Source organism: Penaeus monodon, chromosome 17 (assembly GCF_015228065.2).
Source record: "Penaeus monodon isolate SGIC_2016 chromosome 17, NSTDA_Pmon_1, whole genome shotgun sequence".
Taxonomy (NCBI): domain Eukaryota; kingdom Metazoa; phylum Arthropoda; class Malacostraca; order Decapoda; family Penaeidae; genus Penaeus; species Penaeus monodon.
Window position 1 is genome coordinate 17,933,195 of NC_051402.1, and position 25,420 is coordinate 17,958,614.

General features: G+C 40.2%; 4 protein-coding genes across 4 annotated transcripts; all 4 read left to right on the forward strand.

Annotated features, from left to right (window-relative positions):
* The first annotated feature begins 1,533 nt into the window (after window positions 1-1,533).
* On the forward strand, window positions 1,534-2,904 carry LOC119583279 (mucin-2-like). The gene is made up of 4 exons (XM_037931750.1): window positions 1,534-1,672; window positions 1,853-2,146; window positions 2,324-2,500; window positions 2,771-2,904. The coding sequence occupies exons 1-4, from the start codon at window positions 1,534-1,536 to the stop codon at window positions 2,902-2,904; spliced, it is 744 nt and encodes a 247-aa protein (XP_037787678.1).
* Window positions 2,905-10,723: 7,819 nt separating this feature from the next.
* Window positions 10,724-16,360, forward strand: LOC119583280 (mucin-2-like; the record flags this gene model as incomplete). Its single annotated transcript, XM_037931751.1, has 11 exons — window positions 10,724-11,269; window positions 11,542-12,013; window positions 12,164-12,374; window positions 12,534-12,577; window positions 12,637-12,876; window positions 12,960-13,042; window positions 13,776-13,797; window positions 14,734-14,946; window positions 15,402-15,541; window positions 15,634-15,982; window positions 16,074-16,360. Coding segments are annotated over 11 exons (2,607 nt in total), but the record flags the coding sequence as incomplete, so codon positions are not given.
* A 246-nt stretch (window positions 16,361-16,606) lies between these two features.
* On the forward strand, window positions 16,607-17,504 carry LOC119583281 (hepatitis A virus cellular receptor 1-like). Its single transcript, XM_037931752.1, has 2 exons — window positions 16,607-16,807; window positions 16,917-17,504. Exons 1-2 carry the CDS (start codon window positions 16,607-16,609, stop codon window positions 17,502-17,504), a joined length of 789 nt encoding a protein of 262 aa, XP_037787680.1.
* A 739-nt stretch (window positions 17,505-18,243) lies between these two features.
* On the forward strand, window positions 18,244-25,105 carry LOC119583282 (mucin-2-like). Its single transcript, XM_037931753.1, has 9 exons — window positions 18,244-18,379; window positions 19,331-19,832; window positions 20,250-20,442; window positions 20,836-21,102; window positions 21,295-21,434; window positions 22,752-22,962; window positions 23,092-23,125; window positions 23,324-24,829; window positions 24,966-25,105. The coding sequence occupies exons 1-9, from the start codon at window positions 18,244-18,246 to the stop codon at window positions 25,103-25,105; spliced, it is 3,129 nt and encodes a 1,042-aa protein (XP_037787681.1).
* The last annotated feature ends 315 nt before the right edge of the window (window positions 25,106-25,420 follow it).

A 25,420-nucleotide genomic window follows, 5' to 3' on the forward strand; every position in this document is an offset into this window, starting at 1 on the left:
ATATACATATGTATGTATGTATATGTGTATATATGCATATGTATATACATACATACACACACACACACATATATGAGTGTGTGTGCGTGTGTGCGTACGTGCGTGTGTGTGTGTGCGCGCGCGCGCGTGTGTGTGTGTGTGTGTGTGTGTGTGCATAAATACATGTATATAAATGTATATATGTGTGTATATACATACTCGCAAACGCGCGCGCGTGTGTGTGTAAATGAATAAATAAAGATATATAAATAAATAAATAAATAAATATATACATATATATATATATTTATACATACACATATATACATCTACATCTATGTACACACACACATACACACATATATGTTTGTGTCCAAATCTTAATATTGATCACTTCAAAAATCTTCAAAATCACAGTCCTCCCCAACATCCACCCAGTCAATTGCTCTCTACGGCTACTGCGATGAGAATACTACCAACGACGGAAATAGCAGGGATAACTACACTATTACCAAAAACCTCTAAACTTCCAACAGCCACAGCACCATTGAAATCCACAGAGACACCAACAACTACTGGGGAACCAACAGCAACAGAATCGCGAATATCCACACGAATAGTGACAACCATATAGCCACCAACGTCCAACGTCACTAACATCCACAGTTTCGCCAGTAATCACTGAGCCACCAACGTCAGCATTCTGCCAACAACAACCACTAATAACTGAACCACCAACAATTACATTGCCAACAATAACCAGTGAATCACTAACTACTACAGTACAGTAACAGTAACAACTGAGCCACCAAGAATCACAGAACCATCATAATCCCCTGAACCACTAGCAACAACAACGCCATCAACACCTACAGTACCACCAACAACCTCGGTATCATTAACAACTATCACACAACAATCATCCAAACAGCCACCAACAACCAATGAGCAACTAACTACAAAACTAGCAATTTTAATTGAGCCTCATACTATTACAGTGCCACCACCTCAATGTTGCTAACAACTATTGCTAAGGCAACAATTACAGTGCCACTAACAACCACACCGAAATTATAACCAACATCCTCTGGCCCCACAAAAAAAGAGTTGCCAACATCCACAGAGCAACCAATAACCACCGAACAACCAATAACAACTACTCAGCTAACAACCATAAAACAACTAAGAATAACATCAACAACCAATGAACTACCAGTAACAAAAACGACACCACGACTACTGAGCCAAGAGGAACATTATCACAAATATCCACAGGTCTACCGACAACCATACAGTCACCCATGACCACCATGTCACCAACAACCACAGCATCTCCAATAACTAATGAGCCACAGACAACACCAATAACCACAATGCTACCAGCTACAACAGGTCCAACAACTATAATGCCACCAACAACCATATTGCAACCAACATCCTCGGGTCAACCAGCAACCACAGAAATATCAACAACCACTGAGCAACCAATAAGCAAAACACCAACAACTACTAAGCCAACAGACACAGACACCTTAACAGCCACCAACAACCACAATGCCGTTGTTAATTGCTGCAGATGCATCAAACGCAGTGCCACCAATAATCACTGATAAGGTAACAGCTGCTGGACCAGAAACAACTGCAGTGACATCAACAATTGCTCTTGCGCCAGCAACGAAAGTAACAACTAAGTGCAAAGTGTAACTAACCAGGGCCACCGACAACCAATGAACAATAAAAAAAACACAGTGCCACCATTAACCATTGTGCAATCAATAATCATAGTGCCATCAATAACCACTGACCAATCAACAACCACCACCAAACAATAACCACCGTCCCGCAAAAATCTACTGAAAAATCATATCCACAGATCCACTGACAACCACTGGACAACCAATCACCACTATTGAGCAACTAGCAACCGAGGTTCTGTTAACAACCACTGTGTCACCAACGACATATAAAAAAACAACAGCCACAGATGAACCAACAGAAGTAGCCATGATCCTGCTGACAACCGCTGTTTCAGCAACAACCACGGATGAGCCAACAACCACCATGTCACCGAAAACAGAAGTACAACCAACCATAATGCCACAAACAACAGAAAAATCAGTAACCACAGTGCCAGCAACAGCTACTGAACAATCTACCAACTACCATTGTCTAATCAATAACCATTCTGCCATAAAAATACGCTGAACAATCAATAACCTCAGTGCCTCCAACAACCTCTGAACGATCATCAACAGTGCCACCCAAGAACTATAATAAATAACAATAACAACCATTGAACAATCTACAACTACAGTGCTACCAACCATTGTACAATCAACCACAGTGCCACCAACAACCACTAAACAATTAACAACCACAGTGCCACCAACATTCACTGAACAACCAGTCGTCACAGTGCCACCAACAATCATTGAACCATCAACAACCACAGCGCCACCAAGAACTAAACAATCAACAAACACAGTGGTAATAAAAATCACTTTACAATCACCAACAACCAGTGAGCAATCATTAACAGTGCAACAACCATTGAACAAGTAACAACCAAATGGCCACCAATAACCCCAGTGATACAAATCACTGTCCAATCAATAACCAACGTCCACTGAACAATCAATGAACAACCACTGGACAATTGATAACTACAGTTTCATCAACAACTTCTAGACAATCAATAACCAACAACCAATAAACAATCAATAATCAACAATCACTGTCCAAACAATAACCACAATGCCTGAAACATTCACTGAACAACTAATAAACACAGTGCCAAGAACAACCTCTGAACAAGCAATAAACACAGTGCCTCCAACAACCACTGAACAACCAATAACCACAGTACAAATAACAACCACTGAACAAGCAATAACCAACGTGCTACCAACAACCACTGAACAATAAATAACCATAATGTCATCAATAACCACTGAAATATCAACAACCTCAGCGCCTCCAACATCCACCGAACAATCAAGAGCCGAAGTACCAATAACAACCACTGAACAACCAATAACCACAGTGCCAAAAACAAGAACTGAAGAAGCAATAAACACAGTGCCTTGAACAACCACTTAACAAGCAATAACCATAGTGCCACCAACAACCACTGAGCAGTCACTAACCATAGTGCCACCAATAACCACTGAACAACCAATAACCGCTGAAAAATCAATAACCACAGTGCTTCCAACCACCAATAACCACAGGGCCAATAACAACCACTGAACAAGCAATAACTACAGTACCAACAACCACTGAACAACCAATAACCATAGTGTCTCCAACAATCACTGAACCAATAACCGTAGTGTCATAAAAACCGCTGAAAAATCAATAACCACAGTGCGTCCAACAACCAGTGAACAACCAATAACTAGTGCCAATTACAACCATTGAACAAGCAATAATAACAGTGCCTCTAACATCCGGTGAACAACCAATAACCACAGTGCTAATAACATCCACTGAATAAGCAAGAACTACAGTGCCTACAACAACCACTGAACAACCAATAACCAAAGTGCAACCAACAAAGGAACAGTCAATAACCATAGTGCCATCAATAACCGCTGAAAAATCAATAACCTCAATGCCTCCAACATCCACTGGGCATCCAATAACCAGATTGCTATTAACAAGTACTGAACAGTCAATAACTACAGTTGCACTAACAACCACTAGACAATCAATAAGCACTGTGCCACAAACAGCCACTGTCCTATCAATAACCAGTACTAGTACTAGCAACAGCCACTAAAAAGTCAACAGCCACATTGCAACTATTAACCATTAAACAATCAAGAACCAAAGTGCCACCAACAACATTGATCAATCAAAAACCAAAGTGCCACCACAATCACTTAACAATCAACAATCACCTACATGTTTGTGGCACACCAACAACTATTGTCCAATAAATAACCCCTGAACATTAAATAACCACAGTTACATCGACAACCATTGATCAATCAAGAACCAGTGCCACAAGAACAAGTGCCACAAACAACTACTGGACAATCAATAACCATAATGCCACAATCACTGAACAATCAAAAATCACAGTGCCACTAACAATCGTTGAACAATCAATAACCAAAATGCCCCCAGCAACCACAGTTGACACTAACAACCACTGAATAACCACGGTGCCACCAACTACTGTCAATAACCACAGTTCCACCAGCAACCACTGAATAATCAATAACCACAGTGCTACCAACAATCAACTGAACAGTCTACAACTACAGTGCCACCAAAATTCACTGAACAATCAATAACCACAGTGCTACCAATAATTCTGGAACAATTAGTAACCGCAGTGACACCAACAACCACTGAAATATCCATAACACAGTGCCACAAACAACCATTCTTCAATCAATGTCCACAGTGCTACCAACAACCACTGTCCAATCAATAACTACAGTGCCACCAACAACCACTGATCAATCAATAAACCAAAGTGCCACAAACAACCACTGAACCAACAACCACAGTGCCACTAACAACTCCTTAACAATCAATAACCACAACCAAACAACCACCGAGGCATCAATTTGTAAGCAAACCATCATACCACCATCATCCACTGCACAATCAACAACCTTAGTGCAACCAATAACCACTGAACAGTTAATAACCACAGTGCAGCAAACAAGCACTGAAATAACGTAAACTACAGTCCAAACAACTTCTGATCAATTAATAATCACATTCCCACCAACTACCATTGAACAATCAAAAACCATAGTGCCAACAAACCCACTGAACAATCAACAACCACAGTGCCGACAATAATCACGGTGCCAACAACAAACCCTGTCCAATCAGTAATCGCAGTGCCACCAAACAACCATTGAATAATCAACAACACCAATGCCACCAACAATAACCACTAGGTTGCCAACAACCACAGTGCCATTGCCAAACCACAACGTCATCTCAGGAACCAACAGCTGAAGAGCAAGTTACAGTAGAATCTACATTTAGTGAAACTAATTACCAACGAATCAAACATAACCATAATTTCACCAACGGCAACTGTGTCACCAACAGAAGTACAATAAACCCAATATCAACAGTACAACAGTACAAAAACCAGACTATTGCCAACATCACAGGGCCATGTACCTCTGAACAATAGCCATTGATGAATTAACAGAAGTACAACCAAACCACAGGGCCATCAACACCACAGACCAATCATTATCCATAGTGGAAACCAACAAACTACTCAGGACTAATAAACCACAGTCGCCAAAAACTACTGAGAAGCTAACAATCGAAGTCTGGATAACAACCACTGTGCCACCAACAAAAATTGTTAGTCTAACAACCACAGTTTTACACAACAACCACTGTAGGGCCAACAGAAGTACAACCAACCACAGAGCCATCAACAACGACTGAGCAGTCAACAACTGAGGTCCTGCTAACAAACAATTGTGTCACCAACTTAATGAACAACCAACCATGAAACCAACTGCCAACTGCTGAAGTACAACGAACACACGGCCACTAACAACCACTGAACAATAAATAACCCCAGTGCCAATCACCTACTGAACACCTAACAACCGAGGTCATGTAAACAACCACTGCGTCATCAAATCAGAGGTACAACCAACAAACATAGAGCAGCCAACAATGAAGGTCCTGCTAACAACCACTTTGTCACCAACAAGTGAAAGAACAACCACAGTGTTACAAACCACTGGGTAAGCACTGATGAATCATTTCCCATAGTTACTACCAACAGTAGTGAAACTACCAGGTCAAACAACAATGCTTGACCAATCAATAACCACGGAGTCACCAATAACCACAGAAACACCGAACTATATATACACATAAAGAGAGAAAAAATACATATATACATATAAATATAGAGAGAGATATACATGCATACATATTCTTATATTTTCTTTCTTTCCTTTTTCCTATATTATTATAATTATTGTTGAACCAATAACTACAGTTTGCTATCATCAGAAGTAACAAACAACAATCACAATACAAAAAACTACCCATGAATCATCACTGACCGCATAGCCGCCATCCATTCAGCAAAGAAACAAACTGGGGTGCTGCTAACAACATTGTAACACCAACCACCAACAGTACAACCAACCACAGATCCAACAAAGAACCACCAACGAGCAATGACCAATCAATAAACCATAGTCCTACTATTCAACCACTGAAAACCAACAACTGAGGCTCCGCTAACGATCACAGCAATTCCACCAACTACTCTTTACCAACAAAAGTACAAAAAAACACAGTACGACCAACAACCATAGTGTCACCAATAACCTCTAAGGCAATTGCAACAAAGAATGCACAGTTACTTCAAGAAATAGAAAAGACTTGAAAACCAAATTGCTGCCTCCAACGCCACTCTTACAGCTCCTCAAATGATCAGTGAAGCCTTGCAATGAGTCATTGAAGACATCGAGGAAGCCACTGGCAATTCCGGAAGGAAGCGGCGATCGGACAATGCCGTGACTGGCAACCTAACGAATCTCCTTACAATGATCAATGATCTCTTCACCAAAGCTCTCTAACCTACAGCCGAACAAATCAGAATGAGAATGGAACGGTTCAGCTGCTCGTCAATATTTGCAAGAGCAAAAATAAAATAAAACGGATGAGCTTGATCAAGTGAAAAGCCAGCTAGCAGCAACGACAGGTACAAATCCACGTATAAACAGTAGTAGACAACTTTATCAGTGCGTATGAGTTAATTTGATGACCTTTAAAGAGCGAAATTACTATAGTGAAAGTGTTATTTTAAGCCATAACATACGCAAAATTTACATGTATGCATAAATAACAACCCTCCCTGACCAGGACTCGAACCTAGGTCACTCGGGTATGAAACCGGAGGCCAGTGCTAAACCAACCGTGCCACACGACCCACTAAAAGGAGTGTGGCAACTAGGACTTACTAGCTCCATTGACATTACCTATCTACTCGTACTTGAGTAATGAAAGCGAAGTTTTGGTTGGTTTAGCACTGGCCTCCGGTTTCATACCGGAGTGACCTAGGTTCGAGTCCTGGTCAGGGAGGCTTGTTATTTATCGATATCAATGCGGCATTGCATTATTCCATCTTTCATAAATATACCTCGGTACATCTGACTTAGGATTTGAATTGCTAAATCAATTTCCACCGAGTGCCCACGGGGAGTGAGCGTAAGTACGAGTAGATAGGTAATGTCTATGGAGCTAGTAAGATCCTAGTTGCACACTCCTTTTAGTGGGTCGTGTGGCACGGTTGGTTTAGCACTGGCCTCCGGTTTCATACCCGGAGTGACCTAGGTTCGAGTCCTGGTCAGGGAGGGTTGTTATTTATCGATATCAATGCGGCATTGCATTATTACATGTATGCATGTTCATATACATTCAAGAAAACAAAGTACATACATTCATAGTCTGTCATATGTTACTACACGTCGCCCATAGATGGCGTAGAATTCCTTGCATCCAAAGGAAAGGATGAGAAGGAGAAAAAGAGAAAGATATCTGGGAAAGGAAAAGGGGTTACAAGACAAGGATGACAACTGTGGGTGTTTTGTTGCCAATTTTATTATCTATCATTATTATTATGAATTATTTTAACTATAATTAATAAAAATTAATTAATAAAAAGAGAGAAGTTTGATGGTTCTCTTTACTACTCTTCCTTTTCTTTCTCTCTTTCTCTTTCTGAGCTCCCTTATCTACTGTATACTTAATAGTTTGTTAGAATGATAGAAACTGGTATGATTACACTTTAACATGTGTTTTCATATTTTGTGATTGACAATACCATTGTTGGATTGCTATCGTAGGAGGGGGTACATCACCTGTCTACACAAAGCGCCATTATAGTGTGATTAAAACACTGGTAGATGTATCTCATATCTTTTATATCAGTTATTTCCAGCTGTGTTAGACGTTTGAGAAAGGGTAAAACGGATTGGGGGACCATTGTGTCATACGATCCTCCATAGTAATTCTATGTTTCAGGGAGAAAATCATGAACGATGATAAAGAATTTGCATTCCTGATCTCCAGTAGTCTTTGGACCAGAATGTTGGACAATAAAACTTGCAAAATCTACATTTAAATTATAGTGTATATTTATAAGTGTGTGAATGTGTATGTGTGCGTGTTTGTAACATATATATTCATAAATATGAATATGTATATATACATATGGAGTATATATATGTATATACATGGATGTAGTAATATATATGTATATACATATGTAGTATATATATGTATATACATATGTATACATACATGCATATGTGTATATGTGTATGCATACTATACATATAAGAATATAATATATATATATATATATAATGTATTATGGACATGCAATTTATATACATATATGTGAGTGTGTATATATATATTTGTATATATATATATATATATATATATATATATATATATATATATATATATATATATATATATTATATGCATATATATATGTGTGTATGCGTGGGCATGCATACTGTATAAAAAAACATATATGAATAGATATAGAGACTGCCTGTACACACGCATATATACATACAGTTTATGTGTATATATAGTTTAAGTATATGTATACAGTTTATGTGTGTGTATATATATATGTGTGTGTAGTTTAAGTATATGTGTGTATATATGTGTGTAGTTGTGTATGTACTGTATGTATGTATGCACTATATATGTATATGAATGTTTGTGAGTATATATATACATAAAAGTAATACTGATATTAAAACTGTTCAAATTCACAGGCACTCCAACATCCACAGAATCACACAAAGAAACTGTAATTGTCACTGCAGTCTACAACCCTTGAACCACTGCCTATCAATATAACAGTAAATACACTGCACCTAAATCTACTGAACAACCGACGGCTACAATGCAGCCAACACCACTGAAAACTACTGAGGAACCAACAACCGGAGATATATCAACTACTGTGTCACCAAAAACCACTGAACACACAACTACAACACAAACAACCGGGGTCTTATTAACAACCATTGTATCACCAACGACATATGAACAACAATCGAGGTCCTAACAACCACTGTATCTCCAACGAATTATAAGCACCAAACAAGCACTATCTCACCACCAACAAAACCAACCACACAACCATCAACAACCAGCGCATACTCAATCACCACAGTGCCACAAACAACAACTAAGCAACAAGCATCTATTGAAGCATCAACGACAATTTTACAAACATTGTTACCAATGACTACTGATGAACCAAATACCACACTTTTACAAATACTATGTTACCAACGACTTCTGAGTAATCAACTACTGAAGGAACAACCATAGTTTTACAAACAACCACTGTGTCACTAACTACTGATGAAACGACAACCGTAGCTTTGCAAATAACCACTGTGTCACCAATGACCTCTGAGCAATCAACAACCCCAATTTTACAAACAACCACTATGACTAATGAACCAACAACCACAAATATGCATACAACTACTGGGTCACCAACTGCCACTGATGAACCAACAGCCACATTTTTGCAAACAATCACTGTGTTACCAACGACCTCTCAGCAATAAAAAAAAACACTGATGAACCAACAACCACAGCTTTACAAACATTCACTGGGTTACCAAAGATCAACTAAGCAACTAACGACCACTGATGAATTAACAACAAATATACAAACAATAAATGTGTCACCAACAACCTCTGAGCAAACAACCGCTAATGAACCAACAACCACAGTTTTACAAGGAACCATTGTATCACTAACGACCTTTGAGCAACCAACAACCGCTGGTGAACCCAAAATCACATTTCTCCAAACAACCACTGTGTCACCAACGACCTCTAAGCAACTAACAACCACTCATAAATCAACAACCAGTGATGAAACAACAACCACTGTGTCAGCAATAGCCTCTGAGCTACCAACGACCACTGATGAACCAACACCCAGAGCTTTACAAATAACCTCTAAGTCGCCATCGACATCTGAGCAAACAATTTCTTTACAAGCAACCACTGTCAACAACAACACAGCCACCAACAACCACTGTACAATCAATAACCACAGTGCCGCTAATAACTATTAAACACCCAACGGTCCTACTAACAACTGTGTCACCAATTACCCCTGAGCAACCAACAACTACTGATGAACCAACAACCACAGTGGTTTTACAAACCACTGCGTCACAAACGAACTCTGAGCAACCAACAACCACAGTTTTACAAAGAACCACTGTGTCACCATCGACCACTGAGCAAACAACCACAGATTCACAAACAACCACAGTCTCACCAACATCTGAGCGACCAACAACCACTGATGAACCAACAACCACAGTTTTACAAACAACCACTGTGTCACCAACGACCACTGAGCAACCAGCAACCACAGTTTTACAAACAACCACTGCATTACCAATGACCTCTGAAAAAAAAAAAAAAAAAAAAAAAAAAAAAAAAAAAACAGATTCACAAACAACCACAGTCTCACCAATATCTGAGCAACCAGCAACCACTGATGAACCAACAACCACAGTTTTGCAAACAGCCACTGCGTCACTAACGACCTCTAAGCAACCAACAACTACTGATGAATCAACTACCATTTTTTACAGACAACCACTGTGACATCAGAAGTACAACCAAACACATAGCCACCACTACTCAACAACTGAGGTCCACTTTGTGACCAACGACTGCTGAGCAACCAACTACCACTAATGAACCAACAACCACAGTCTTACAAACAACCACTGTGTCACCTACTACCTCTGAACAATCAACATCCATAGTTTTACGAACAACCACTGTGGTACCATGGACCACAAAGGATCCAACGACCATTGATGAACTAACAACCACTGTGTCACCTACTACACCTGAGCAACCAACAACCACAGATTTACAAGCTACCAGTATGGCACAACCGATCTCTGAGCAATCAGCAACTACTGGTGAACCTACAACGACACTCTTACAAACAACCACTGTGTCACCAACGACCTCTCAGCAACCAACTACTGGTGAATCAGCAACTACATTTTCACAAACAACCACTGTGTCACCAACGACAACAATTTTACTAACAACTACTATGTCATCAACATCTGAGCAACTAAAAAACCTTGCTAAACCAACAACTACAGTTTTACAAACAACCACTACGTCACCAATGGCTTCTGATCAACCAACAACCTCTGATGAAACAACAACCACAGTTTTAGAAACAGCCATTGTGTCACCAACGACCTCCGAGCATCCAACAACAATCTTTTCATCCAACAACAAGCAGTCAGCTACCACCGATGAGCCAACAACCACAGATTTACAATCACTGCATCACCAATGACCTCTGACCAATCAACAACCACAGTTATGCAAACAACCACTGTCACCAACGACCTCTGAGCAACTAACAACCACAGTTTTATTAATAACCACTGGGTCAGCAACGACCTCAGACCAACCAACACCCAATGATGAATCAACAACCAACTGACCAACCAGCGATCTCTGACCAACCAAACAACCACCGTGTCACCAACGACCTCTGAGCAACCAACAACCAACCATGATCCAACAACCACAGTTTCACAAACCACTGTGTCACCAACGACCTCTGAACAATCAACAACCACAGTTTTACCAACAACTGTGCCAGCATCCTCTGATCAGCCAACAATCACAATTTTACAAACAATCACTGGGTCACCAACAACCTGTGAACAACCCAAAACCACTGATAAATCAACAACTATAGTTTTACCAACAACCCCTGTGTCACCAACGACCTCTGGGCAACCAACAAACATAGTTTTACAAACAGCAATTGAAGTACAACCAGTCAGCAGTCAGCAGTCAAATGTGTCACCAACGACCTCAGAGCAACCAACAACCACTAATAAACCAGCAACCACAATATACCAACGCCCATTATGTCATCTACGTCTGGGCAACCAACAGAAGGACAAACAACAAGGTCACCAACAACCACTGAAAAATTAATAACCACAACGAAATCAACAGTCAGTCAGCAGCCAACAACCGAGCTCCTGCTTACAACCACTGTCACCAACAACCACTGATGAACCACCTACCACAATCCTACCAACAACCACTGTGTTACTAGCAACGGAAGTACAACCAACCACAGGTCCAACAATACCCCTTGAACAATCAATAACCACAATGTCAATAACCAATGAACAGCTAACGACCGAACTGTCATTAACCACGGTGTCACTAGCAACGAAAATCCTGCCAACATCTAATGTTGAACCAACAACAGCATCAGACATTACCAATGTGCTATCAGCAACAGAAGTACAGCCAACTACAGGGCCCCAATAAGGATTCTGCCACCAACTACAGAGACAACGACAACTACCAGAAATCAAAGAATCACCTTGCCACCAACAACCATTGACCAGTCAATAACCAACCAACAACCGAGGTACCGCTAGTGACCACTGTAATACCAACTACTTTGTTACCAACAGAAGTGAAACCAACTACAGTGCAACCAACAACCATACTGTCATCAGTAACTTTTGAACTACTAACTACTACACTACTACCAACAATATTGCCACCAACAACCAGTGTCATTAGTAACCTCTGAGCCAACTACCACACTACCCACCACCATCCATGAACAAACATCCCTACAACCAGAAACTAAACAAAACACATACTCAGAATTACATCAAAGAAAAGCACAGTTACTTCAAGAAATTGAAAGACTCGAGAACCAGATTGCTGCCTCCAACGCCACTCTCACAGCTCTTCAAAAGACCAATCAAGTCTTGCAACGTGTCATTGAAGCCATCGAGGAAGCCACTGGCAATTCCGGAAGGAAGGACTGATCTGCGCTGACCTACTAAGGTCACATCATTATCAGTTATCTGTTACTAATCCTAAACAAGAGGTCATGCAAAGATTAACCAGGGGGCCTCCAGTGTGGGCCAAGTGTCTCCATGGGACACCTACAATTATAACTGTAATTGCTGTAATAAAAAGAGAAGTTTGATGGTTCTCTTTATTACTGTCTTCTATCTTCATTTTCTTTTGTTCTCTCTATTTCTCCTTTCTGAGAGCTCCCTCATCTATACTTCTGTACCTGTGTGTGCGTTTCTTTGTGAGAATGGTAGAACCTGGAATAAATAAAATTTAACCCGTGCTTTCTTGTTTTGTAAATGACAAATACCATTATTGGTTTACTATCGTCGTTTACTATCTGTTTACACAAAGTACCACGTATATTGTGATTAAAACAAGTACGTTGTCCATGGATAAAGAGAAAAGGATAAGAAGACAAGGAAAAGAAATTTGGGAAGGGAGCACGACCTGGTTGCGATGGAGGACAACTATTTGATGTTTTTTTGAGTTCTATTATCTATCATTCTTATTCATTTATTATTATGATGATTATTATAATTGATATGATAAACAGAGCGTTTGATAGTTCTCTTTATTACTGTCTCCCATCTTCATTTTATTTTGTTCTCTCTCTGTGCACCCTCATCTATTGTATACTTATTAATCTGTGTGTGCGTTCCTTTGTCAGAATGGTAGAACCTGGTATAATTACAATTTAATCCCTGTTTTCATGTTTTGTAATTGACAATACCATTTTTGGATTGCTATCGTTGGAAGGGATACATCACCTGTTTACACACGTATAGTATGATTCAAACACTTGGTAGATGTATCTTCATATCTGTTATATCAGTTGTTTCCAGCTGGTGTGTTGCAAGACCCCAAGTAGGTCACTTCTATGACCTACATGAAGGATTATTAGAAAGCTTTTGGAAAGTTAACGTCGGGTGATCACGGATGTGTCCGAGGTTTAACAAAGGGATCTCGAGTGTAAAACGATTCGGAACCAGTGTGTCATATGATCCTCCATTGGTAATTTTATATTTCAGAGATAAAATCATGAACGATGATTAAGAATTTGCATTCCTGATCTCCAGCAGGTTTTGGACCAGAATGCTGGACATTAAAATTTGCAAAATATAAATTCTATATTATGGTGCATATATATAGGTGTGTGTATGATATATATATATATATATATATATATATATATATATATATATATATATATAATATATATATATATATATATATATATAATATATACACATGTGTGTATGTGAATATGTATGTATGTACATATGCGTATATATGTGTATATATACACTATACATATATATACATATACATGTATGTATATGCATACAATATATATATATATATATATATATATATATATATATATATATATATATATATATATATATATATATATGTGTGGTGTGTGTGTGTGTGTGTGTGTGTGTGTGTGTGTGTGATGTGTGTGTGTGTGTGGATATATGTGTATACATATATGGATATATGTGTGTGTATATATGGATATATATTTATGTCTGTGCACAGACATGAATATATATATATATTATATATATATATATCATATATATATATATATATATATATATAAAATGTATATATACGTATATATACAGTTTATGTATATATACAGTTTATATATATAATATATATTATATATATATATATTATATATACAGTTTTGTGTGTGTGTTTACATATGTACGGATACATATGAATGTATATATATATATATATGATACAGATAAAAATAAAACTATTCACTTAAAACTTTATAAATCACAGGACCTCCAAAATACACTGAACGACATACAAAAGTAACTGAGCTGTCTACAGAAACTGTAATTGTCACTGCGCAGTCTACAACACCTCAACCACTGCAAACCAATGAAACAGTAACTACACAGCCACCTAATTCTACTAAACAACCAACGACTACAATGCAGCCAACACCACTAAAAACTACTGAAGGAACTAACAACCGGAGTTATATCGACTGTGTCACCAAAAACTACTGAGCAAACAATCATAGCATCAACAATAACCACTGATCCACCAACGACAGAAAATCAACGAACCACGTGGTCACCAAAAACCGCTGAGCAACTAACAACCGAAGTCTTCCTAACAACCACTTTGTCACGACCAACAAATGTAGAACCAACCACACGGTCACACACAACCATGGCAAAATCAATCACCCCATTGCCACAGACGATCTCTAAGCACCCAACAAAAACTAATGAACCAGCAATCACTGTTTTACAAACAACTTTGTCACCAACGACCTATGGGCACCCAACAACCCCAATTTTACAAAAAAAAAAAAAAAAAAAAAACTACTATGTCACCAACGATCTCTGAGCAACCAATAACCACTGTAACACCAACGACCTCTGAGCAACCAACAACCACTGATGAACTAACAATAACAGTTTCAAAAACAACCACAGTATCACCAACGACCTCTGATCAAACAGCAACCACTGATGAACCAACCAGTGTTTTACCAACGACCGCTGATGAACCAACAACAACTGTTTCCAAAACAACCACTGTGTCACCAACGACCTCTGAACAACCAAAAACCACTGTATAACCAGCGACCACTAAGCAACCAACAACCACTGTGTCAACAACGACCTCTCAGCAACCAAAAACCACTGTATACCAACGACAACTAAGCAACCAATAAACACTGATGAACCAACAACCACAATAATACAAACAACCACTCTGTCACTACCGACCTCTGAGCAACCAACAGCCACCTATGAACCAACAACCACTGTGTCACCAACGACCTCTGGGCAACCAACAACGACTCTGTCACCAATGACCTCTCAGCAACCAACAACCACTGAACAACCAACGACCTCACAGCAACGATCAACCACTGATGAAGCAACAACTACTATGTCACCAACGACCTCTAAGCAACCAACAACCACTGGTTTACAAACAATAGCTGTGTCATCAACGACCACTCAAGAACCAACAACCATTGATGAAACAACAACAGTTTTACAAACAAGTGTCACAAACAACATATGAACAACCAACAACCACTCGTGAACGAACAACCACAGTTTCACAAACGACCATTGTGTCACCAACAACCGCAGTTTCACAAACAACCACTCTCTCAACAACGATCTCTGAGCAACCAAAAACTACTGATGAACCAACAACCACAGTTTTACAAACAAACACTGTGTCACCACTGACCTCTGAGCAACCAACGACCACTGATGAACCAACAACCACTGTTTTACAAACAACGACTCTGTCGCCAACTTCTGAGCAGTCAACAACCACTGATGAACCAATAACCACAGTTTTGCAAACAACCAATGTGGCAGCAACGACCTCTGAGGAACCAAAAACCAGAGTTTCACAAACAACCACTTAGTCAGCAACCAAAGTTTTACAGATAACCACTGTTTCACAAACGCCCTCTGAGCAACCAGCGACCTCTGAGCAACCATCAACCACAGTTTCACAAACAATCATAGTGTCGCCAATGATCTCTGAGCAACCAACAACTACTGATGAACCAACAACTACAGTTTCACAAACAGCCACTGGGTCACCAACGACTTCTGAGCAACCAACAACCAATCATGAACCAACAACCACAGTTTTACAAACACCTACTATGTCATTTACGACGCCTGAGCAACCAACAACTACAGTTTTACAAGCCATTGTGTCACCAACAACCACTGAACAATTAATAGCCACAACGAAATTAACAGTCAGTCAGCAGCCAACAACAGATGCCCTGCATACAACTGTGTCACCAACGACTTCTAAGCAACCGACAACCACTGATGAGCCACCTACCATAACAACGGAAGTACAACCAACCACAGGTCCACCAACAACCCTTGAACAATCAATAACTACAATATCACCAACCGATGAACAGCTAACAACCGAACTACTATTAACCACGGTGTTACTAGCAACGAAAATTCCGCGTTTTCTTTAGTGTTGAACCAACAACAGCATTACACATTACCACTGTACTATCAACAACAGAAGTACAACCAACCACAGGACCACCAGTAAGCACTCTTCCAAAAACTACAGAGCCAATAACAACCACCAAAAATCAAAGAACCACCTTGCCACCAACTAAAACCAAAGTGCCAACATCAACCAATGACCAACCAACAATCATGGTGCCGCTAACGACCATTGTAATACCAACTACTTTGTTACCAACAGAAGTAAAACCAACTACAGTACAACCAACAACCACACTGTCATCAGTAACACTACTACCAACAACCACAGTGCCATCAATAACCTCTGATCTAACTACCACACTACAAACAACCATCCATGAACAAATATCCCAACAACCAGAAACTACACAAAACACTTTCTCAGAATTGCAACAAAGAAAAGCTCAGTTACTTCAAGAAATTGAAAGACTCGAGAACCAGATTGCTGCCTCCAACGCCACTCTCACAGCTCTTCAAAAGACCAATCAAGCCCTGCAACGAGTCAATGAAGCCATCGAGGAAGCCACTGTCAATGATCGATGATCTCTCCACCAAGCTGGCCAACCTCACAACTGACCAAATCACTTGCTTCAATCAACTCATTGAGAATTTCGCTACACTCATAGAGAATGGAATCTTTGCCATCGATTCCAGTGTATTAGATAACATCACGGTCGCGGTCGAAGCAGCAAGCAGCAAGTCCAGTCGGTTAAGCATAACATAGGCAAACTTTGCATGTATGTATGTTGATGTACATTCAAGAGAAAAAGTCCACATTCACAGTTTTATGTGTTACTTCATGTCGCCCATAGATGGCGCAGTATTTATTGCATCCAAAGTAAAAGACAGGTGAGGAGAAAAAGAAAAAGAGATCTGGGAACGGAAACGGGATAACAAGACGGGGTAATGGGAAGAACTGAGATAGATGACAACTGTTTGGTGTTTTATTGGCAATTTTACTCTCATTATTTATTTATTTATTATTATTATATCTATAATTTTATAATAAAAAGAGAAGTTTGATGGTTCTCTTTATTGCTGTTTCCCATCTCCATTTTTCTTTTGTTCTGTCTCTCTATCTCCTTTCTGAGCTCTCAGTATGTACTTCTTTACCTGTGTGCGTACCTTTGTGAAAATGATAAAACCTGGTATTAATATAATTTAACTCGTGCTTTCTTGCTTTGTGGTTGACAATACCATTGTCGGATTGCTATCATAGGAGGGGGGTACATCACCTGTTTACGCAAAGCGCCATGTATATTGTGATTAAAACACTCGGTAGATGTCTGTTATATCAGTTGTTTCCAACTGGTGTCCCCCGTTGCGACCCCCAAGTAGTTCAACTTCCTTGACCCACATGGAGGATTATAAGAAGGAAAATGGAAGGTTAACGTTGGGTGATCGCGTATATGTCAGAGGTTTGAGAAAGGGTTCGTATGTATAAAACGATTGGGGGCTACTGTTATACAATACTCCATTACTTACTATTTTTAAGTTTCAGGTATAAAATCATGATGGACGATTAACAACTTTCTTTTCTGATCTTCAAAAGTCTTTGAAATAGAAGGCTGTGCGTTAAAATTTGCAAATATAAAATTTAGATCATGGTGTGTGTGTGTGTGTCATATATATATACATGTATATAAATGAATATATGTATACATATTGCATTTATATACATATACACAGTCTACATGCATATGTATATACAGATATATGTATTTGTATATACGCATGTATATGTATTTACACACACACACATATATACATATATATGTATGTATATATATATATATATATATATATATATATATATATATATATATATATATGATATATATATATTATATATATATATATAATATATAATATATATAATATATATATATACACGTGTGTGTGAAGGTGTGTATATATAACATCATCAGGGGCTAACGCTGACGGGGGCGCATGGTCGCATCTACCCTTCACTTGCACCCTCTTTGCGAGCTTCCAGGCAGGCCCTCGGCTCATCTCTAGCTCCTCACGATAAGGCTAGTCGAGCTGCCCAATACACACACGCACACACACACATACACACACACACACGCACACACACATATATATATGTCTTTGTTTGAATAAATATATGTTATATGTGTATATATGTACACACACACACACACATATATGTATATGTATATATATATATATATATTATATATATATATTGTGTGTGTGTGTGTGTGTGTGTGTGTGTGTGTGTGTGTGTGTGTGTCTACATATGTATATTTCTGGAAATGAATGTATTTGTGTGTGTGCATATAAGTCTATGTGTGTGTGTGATATAGATAAAAAGAATATTCACTGAAAACATTTGAAATCTACAGGCCCTCCAACAACCACCGAATTACATACAACGGTAACTAAGCTGCCCACCAGGGAAAAAGTAACTACACTGCCACCTAATTCCACTAAACAACCAACGACTACAATGCAGCCAAAACCACAGAAAACTACCGCAGTTATATCAACTACCGAGTTACCAAAAACCACTGAGCAAACAATCATAGCATCAACAATAACCACTGACTCACCAACGACAGAAAATCAACGAACCACACAGTCACCAAAAACCACTGAACAATTAACAACCAAAGTCTCGCTAACAACCACGGTGTCACCAACAACAAAAGTAGAACCAACCACACAACCAACAGCAACCACCGCACAACCAATCACCACGATGTCACAAACAACTACTGTGTCACCAACGACCTCTGAGCAACCAACATCCACAATCTTACAAACAACCACTGTGTCACCAAAAACATCGGAACAACCAACAACCACTAATGAACCAATAACCACATATTTACAAACAACCACTGTGTCACCAACGACCTTTGAGCAACCAACAACCACCATTGAACCACCAAATACTAATTTAGAAACAACCACATCGTCACCAACAACTTCTGAGCAACCAAAAACCACTGATGAACCAACCACTGATGAACCAACAACCACTGATGAACCAACAACCACAATTTTACAAACGACCTCTGAGCAACCAACAACCACTGATGAACCAACATCCACAGTTTTACAAACCACAGTGTCACCAACGACTTCTGAGCAACCAACGACCAGAGATGAACTAACCACAGGTTTTCAAACGACCACTGTGTCACCAACGACCACTGATGAACCAACATCTGTTGATGAACCAACAACCACAGTTTTACAAACAACTGTGTTACCGACCTCTAAGCAACCAACAACCGCAGTTTTACAAACAACCACTAGGTCAGTAACTACCTCAGAACTACCAACTACTCATGAACCAACAACCACAATTTTACAAACGACCACTGTGTCACCAACGACCTCTGAGCAACCAACAACCACTGATAAACCAACAACCACAGATTTACAAGCAACCACTGTGTCACCAACGACCTCTGAGCAACCAACAACCACTCGTGAACGAACAACCACAGTTTTACAAACAACCACTGTGTCACCAACGACCTCTGAGCAACCAACAACCACTCGTGAACGAACAACCACAGTTTTACAAGCAATCACTGTGTCACCAACGACCTCTGAGCAACCAACAACCGCTGATGAACCAACAACCACAGATTTACAAACAACCAAAGTGTCACCAACGACCTCTGAGCAACCAACAACCACTCATGAACCAACAACCACAGTTTTACAAACAACCACAGTGTCACCAACGACCTCTGAGCAACCAACAACCACTCATGAACCAACAACCACTGATGAACCAACAACCACAGTTTTACAAACAACCGCTGTGTCACCAACGACCTCCGAGCAACCAACAACCACTGATGAACCAACAACCACAGTTTTACAAACAACCACCGTGTCACCAACGACCTCTGAGCAACCAACAACCACTGATGAACCAACAACCACACATTTACGAACAACCACCGTGTCACCAACGACTTCCGAGCAACCAACAACCACTAATGAACCAACAACCACAGTTTTACAAACGACAACTGTCTCACCAACGACCTCTGAGCAACCAAAAACCACTGATGAACCAACAACCACAGTTTTACAAACAACCACCGTGTCACCAACGACCTCTGAGCAACCAACAACCACTAATGAACCAACAACCACAGTTTTACAAACAACCACTGCGTCACCAACGACCTCTGAGCAACTAACAACCACTGATGAACCAACAACCACACATTTACGAACAACCACCGTGTCACCAACGACTTCCGAGCAACCAACAACCACTAATGAACCAACAACCACAGTTTTACAAACAACCGCTGTGTCACCAACGACCTCCGAGCAACCAACAACCACTGATGAACCAACAACCACAGTTTTACAAACAACCACCGTGTCACCAACGACTTCCGAGCAACCAACAACCACTAATGAACCAACAACCACAGTTTTACAAACGACCACTGTCTCACCAACGACCTCTGAGCAACCAACAACTACTGATGAACCAACAACCACAATTTTGCAAATAACCACTGTGTCACCAACGACCTCCGAGCAACCAACAACCACTGATGAACCAACAGCCACAGTTTTACAAACAACCACTTTGTCACCAACGACCTCTGAGCAACCAACAATCACTGATGAACCAACAACCACAGATATACAAACAACCACTGTGTCACCAACGACCTCTGAGCAACCAACAACCACTGATGAACCAACAACTACAGATATACAAACAACCACTGTGTCACCAACGACCTCTGAGCAACCAACAACCACTGATGAACCAACAACCTCAGATTTACAAACAAACACTGTGTCACCAACGACCTATGAGCAACCAACAACCACTTATGAACCAACAACCTCTGATGAACCAACAACCACAGTTTTACAAACAACCACTGTGTCACTAACGACCTCTGAGCAACCAACAAGTACTAATGAACCAACAACCACAGGTTTACAAACAACCACTCTGTCACCAACGACCTCTGAGCAACCAACAACCACTGATGAACCAACAAAAACAGGTTTACAAACAACTACTGTGTCACCAACGACCTCTGAGCTACCAACAACCACTGATGAACCAACAAAGACAGGTTTACAAACAACCACTGTGTCACCAACGACCTCTGAGCAACCAACAACCACTGACGAACCAACAACAACAATTTTACAAACAACCACTGTGTCACCAACGACCTCTGAGCAACCAACAACCACTCATGAACCAACAACCTCTGATGAACCAACAACCACAGTTTTACAAACAACCACTGTGTCACCAACGACCTCTGAGCAACCAACAACCACTGATGAACCAACAACCACTGATGAACCAACAACCACAGGTTTACAAACAACCACTGTGTCACCAACGGCCTCTCAGCAACCAACAACCACTGATGAACCAACAACCACAATTTTGCAAACAACCACTGTGTCACCAACGACCTCTGAGCAACCAACAACCACTGATGAACCAACAACCACAGTTTTACAAACAACCACTGTGTCACCAACGACCTCTAAGCAACCAACAACCACTGATAAACCAACAACCACTGATGAACCAACAACCACAGTTTTACAAACAACCACTGTGTCACCAACGACCTCTGAGCAACCAACAACCACTGATGAACCAACAACCACAATTTTGCAAACAACCACTGTCTCACCAACGACCTCTGAACAACCAACAACCACTGATGAACCAACAACCACAGTTTTACAAACGACCACTGTGTCACCAACGACCTCTGAGCAACCAACAACCACTGATAGACCAACAACCACAATTTTGCAAACAAGCACTGTGTCACCAACGACCTCTGAGCAACCAACAACCACTGATAAACCAACAACCACAATTTTGCAAACAACCACCGTGTCACCAACGACCTCTGAGCAACCAACAACCACAGATGAACCAACCACTACAGTTTTACAAACAACCACTGTATCACCAACGACTTCTGAGCAACCAACAACCACAGTTTTACAAACAACCACTGTGTCACCAACGACCTCTGAGCAACCAACAACCACTCATGAACCAACAACCTCTGATGAACCAACAACCACAGTTTTACGAACAACCACTGTGTCACCAATGACCTCTGAGCAACCAACAACCACTGATGAACCAGCAACCACAGGTTTACAAACAACCACTGTGTCACCAACAACCTCTGAGCAACCAACAACCACTCATGAACCAACAACTACAGTTTTACAAACAGCCGCTGTGTCACCAACGACCTCCGAACAACCAACAACCACTCATGAACCAACAACCACTGATGAATCAACAACCACTGGTAAACTAACAACCACTGATGAACCAACAACCACAGTTTTACAAACTACCACTGTGTCATCAACGACCTCTAAACAAGCAACAACCACTGATGAACCATCAACCACAGTTTTACAAACCACCACTGTGTCACGAACGACATCTGAGCAACCAACCACTCATAAACAAATAACCACAGTTTTTCAAACAACTATGTCACCAACGACTTCTGAGCAACCAGCAACCACTGATGAGCCAACAGCCACAGTTATAGAAGCAACCAAAGTGTCACCAACGACTTCTGGGCAGCCAACGATCACTGATGAACCAACAACCACAGTTTTACAAACAACCACAGTGTCACCAACGGCCTCTGGACAACCAACCATCACTGATGAACGAACAACCATAGTTTTACAGACAACCACTTTGTCACCAACAACCCTTGAACAATCAATAACCACATTGTCACCAACTACTGAACGACTAACAACCCAGCTGCCACTAACCACTGTGTCACTAGCAACAACAGTTCTGCCAGCAACTAGTGTTGAACCAACATCATCACACACTAACACTGTACAATCAACAGCAGATTTACAAACAACAATCACTGAACTAACTACCCGTGGCGTATCGCTAACCACATGGCCAACCACTGAACAAAGAACAACCGGGGTGCTGTTAACAACCACTGTAACGCCAACCACCAATGATACGGCCTCCGGGTCACCAACAACAACCACCAAAGAACAAAAAAACACCTTGCCACCAACAACCAGTGACAAGTCAATAACAACAGTACCACCATCAACCGCTGACCAACCAACAGAGGTGCCGCTAACGACCACTGTAACACCAACTACTTTTATACCAACAAAAGTAAAACCAACCACTGTAAAACCAACGGTGTCATCAGTAACCTCTGAGCCAACTACCACACTACAAACAGCCATCCATGAACAAACATCCCTACAACCAGAAACTACACAAAACACTTTATCAGAATTGCAACAAAGAAAAGCACAGTTACTTCAAGAAATTGAAAGACTCGAGAACCAGATTGCTGCCTCCAACGCCACTCTCACAGCTCTTCAAAAGACCAATCAAGCCCTGCAACGAGTCATTGAAGCCATCGAGGAAGCCACTGGCAATTCCGGAAGGAAGCGGCGATCGCTTACTTACTCTATCGATCAAGATGGCGACACTGTCACGGTCGATCCATACTGTGAGGTAAATGAGGACAATGCCGTCACTGGCAACCCAACAGATCTGCTTCTTACAATGATCGATGATCTCTTCACCAAGCTGGCCAACCTCACAACCGACCAAATCACTTGCTTCAATCAACTCATTGAGAATTTCGCTACACTCATAGAGAATGGAACCTTTGTCATCGATTCCAGTGTATTAGATAACATCACGGCCGCGGTCGAAGCAGCAAACAGCGTCGTGGGAGACCAAGTCCAGTCGGTTCAGTTGCTCGTCAATATTTTGCAAGAGCAAATACAAAATAAAACGGATGAGCTTGACCAAGTGGAGAGCCAACTAGCAGCAACAACAGGTAGAAAACCAGTACACACAGTTTTATCGACGTGTATGAGCGTATTTTCATTAGATTGTACACGTAAGTTTTGAATTTAAGTTAATATGAGAAACTTTAAAGAGCGAAATAACCGCAATGAAAATTATATTTTAAGCTAACATAAGCAAATTTAGCATGTCTGTATGTTCATGTACATTCAAGAGAAAAAGTCAACATTCACAGTTTTATATGTGTTACTTCATGTCGCCCATAGATGGCGCAGTATTTATTGCATCTAAAGTAAAAGACAGGTGAGGAGAAAAAGAAAAAGAGATCTGGGAACGGAAAAGGGATAACAAGACGGGGTAACGGGAAGAACTGAGATAGATGACAACTGTTTGGTGTTTTATTGGCAATTTTACTCTCATTATTTATTTATTTATTATTATTATTATTATATCTATAATTTTATAATAAAAAGAGAAGTTTGATGGTTCTCTTTATTGCTGTTTCCCATCTCCATTTTTCTTTTGTTCTGTCTCTCTATCTCCTTTCTGAGCTCTCAGTATGTACTTCTTTACCTGTGTGCGTACCTTTGTGAAAATGATAAAACCTGGTATTAATATAATT